This window comes from Mauremys mutica, chromosome 1, assembly GCF_020497125.1.
Source record: "Mauremys mutica isolate MM-2020 ecotype Southern chromosome 1, ASM2049712v1, whole genome shotgun sequence".
NCBI lineage: Eukaryota > Metazoa > Chordata > Testudines > Geoemydidae > Mauremys > Mauremys mutica.
The window spans coordinates 365,219,115-365,221,773 of NC_059072.1; the positions used below are offsets into that span (position 1 = coordinate 365,219,115).

Here is a 2,659-nt window from a genome sequence, read left to right on the forward strand (position 1 = left end):
AATGCCTCATTTTTCAAAGTACAAGACTATGCTGGAAGTACCGGACTACGCTGGCAAGGCATCTCCCCAGCTTCCAAGCCTACACCACCTCACCCTGGGTTCACTGGCTAAGGATAAGCAAATCAAACACACAAGCTTTGAACTGTGAGGGGAAGGCAAGCCCAGGAGAAGGGGTTAGGCAGGTGAAGGCCGAAGTATGGCCTACTGACAAGGCAAGGACAAGGGTTTGTTGTGGGTGCCAAGAGCCCAGCCATATAAAAAGGCACTGCCCTCTCAAGAAACCAGTGCTCACTACTTCATAGAGATGTAGGGCTGGAAGGGACCTCGTGAGGCAGGAACAAGTAAACCTAGACCATCCCTGACAGGTGTTTGTCCAGCCTAATCTTCAAAACCTCCAGTGATGGGGATTCCACAGCCTTCCTAGTAACTGTTCCAGAGCTTAACTACCCAGAGAGTTAGAAAGTTTTTCATAATATGAAACCTAAAACTCAGATTAAGCCCATTGCTTCTTGTCCTACCTTCAGTGGACATGGAGAGCAATTGATCGCCAATCTCTTTATAACAGCCCTTTACAGATGTGAAGACTTCTATCAGGCCACCCCTCAGTCTTCTCTTCAGACATAGTGCCATGGCCCTGGGTGTGCAATGAAAAATCACGGGAGCTGATGATGTCTATTTTGCTACAGAGAATTAAAGTGTTAATTTCCATTTCCGGGTGCCAAGGGGCCCTCTCCTTGCAGTGTGGAAGAAGCCAAACTAGAAAGTTTCCTTGCTCAGCTAGCAGCCCAGCGGGGGCACTCAGCACCATTTCCACTTCTGCGAGAACATGCAGCCCACTTGTACCCGAATCTGCTTGGTTTTCATCCCGTAAACAATGGGGTTTAGCACGGGGGGGATGAGCACGTAGAGATCGGCCAGCAGGATGTGAATGTGACGGGGGACATGATGGCCAAAGCGGTGGGTTAGGAGAGTGAAAAATGCTGGGGTATAAAACAAGATAATGATACAGACGTGGGAGCCACAGGTGCTAAAAGCCTTGAGCCGGGCATCTTTGGTGGGGAGCCTGAAGACAGCTTTGAGGATCAGCGCATAAGACACCCCAATAAATACAACATCTAGTATGACGGTTACAATCGGCACTGCAAAGCCATACCAGATATTGACAGTTATGTCTGCACAGGCCAGTCTGGCCACCCCTATGTGCTCGCAGTATGAGTGTGGTAGGATGTTGCTTCTGCAGAAGGGCAGCCATTTGAGCAGAAAGACAGCAGGGACAATTATACAAAAGCTTCTGATGACTATGGCCGTGGCTATTTTCCCAATCTTCGCATTGGTGAGGATAGTCGTGTATCTCAGGGGGTCGCAGATGGCTACGTACCGATCAAATGCCATGGCCAGCAGGATGGCCGACTCGGCAACAAACCCAAAGTGAACAAAGAACATCTGGGTGAGGCAGGACTCGAAAGCAATTTCCCTGGTCCTAAACCAGAAGATGGCCAGCATTTTTGGCACTGTAGAAGTAGATAATACTAAATCGCTGACTGCTAACATGGAGAGGAAAAGGTACATGGGTTCCTGGAGGCTGCGCTCGGTGGCAATAAGGAATATTAGAACACAGTTCCCTAAAAGAGCAGCAGTGTATATCAAACAGAAGGGGATGGCGATCCAGGTGTGCCAGTCCTCCAGGCCCGGGAGGCCGAGGAGGATGAATGTGAGATGACTGAATTTTGTGCTGTTGACAGCAGACATGATGAAGTGTGGGCTCTGCTTGGATGCTAGGCAAAGCTGGAAAGAAAGACAAGGTCACTACTTGGGGGGTATTACCCCTTTCACACTCACTTCTCACTCACCTTCTAGAGAGAAATTCACCCCCTGGCCAGAGATTGCACAAGGCCCTGGGCCCACTCGGCCACCGGAAACAGGTTCTTTTCAGGAAAAAGTGCCAAATATTCACATAACGTGAACTTGAAATGTGCTTTCTTTGAATGCAATGCAAACCTTAGTCTAAGAGCTACATTCAGACCTGTAAAGAAAAGAAATGTACCGTGTGACAGTGACCAGTCAGAAAGAGCAGATGTCAGATTTCAGACCTGCAACCCACTCTAAACAAGCCAGATGCAAGAATTATTGGGCAGACCGTTTCAGATAATTAATGTATGAAAGCACATATTAGTAAGCTCTAGGACGATACACAAACAGAAACCCAAAAGGTGAAGTTCAGCTTTGTTAGGAATTATTCACCCAGCTCGGTTCCTACTTTATATTTTCCCGTTGAGCAATGCTGAATGCAACAGTCAGCTACTGAATAACTAAATACAACGACAACTCAAAGTTTAGTCACTGCAGAACGGATCACTAACGGATTCATAGATTCTACAGCCACAGGGGACCACCGTGATCATCACATCTGACCTCCTGTATAACACAGGCCAGAGAACTGCCCTGAATCAATTCCTGTTTGAACTAGAGCAGATCTTTCTAAAAGCCTCCACTCTTGATTTAAAGATTGTCAGGGATGGAGAATCCACCTCAACTTGGGGTAACCCTTTCCAAGGGCTAATCACCCTCACGGCTGAGAATTTGTGCCTTATTTCTAGTCTGAATTTGTTGAGCTTCAACTTCCAGCCATTAAATCTTGTTAGACATTTGTAGACTGAAG

The 2,659-nt window shown here is 47.3% G+C and overlaps 1 protein-coding gene across 1 annotated transcript; it reads right to left on the reverse strand.

Moving 5' to 3' along the window:
* Positions 1 to 798: 798 nt before the first annotated feature.
* Positions 799 to 1,749, reverse strand: LOC123350097 (olfactory receptor 52B2-like). Its single transcript, XM_044988471.1, has one exon. It carries the CDS (start codon positions 1,747 to 1,749, stop codon positions 799 to 801), a length of 951 nt encoding a protein of 316 aa, XP_044844406.1.
* Between the last annotated feature and the right edge of the window lie 910 nt (positions 1,750 to 2,659).

What these genes read in the sequence shown, in the direction of transcription:
- LOC123350097 (XM_044988471.1), bottom strand. Translation starts at nt 1,749, where the DNA reads ATGTCTGCTGTCAACAGCACAAAATTCAGTCATCTCACATTCATCCTC.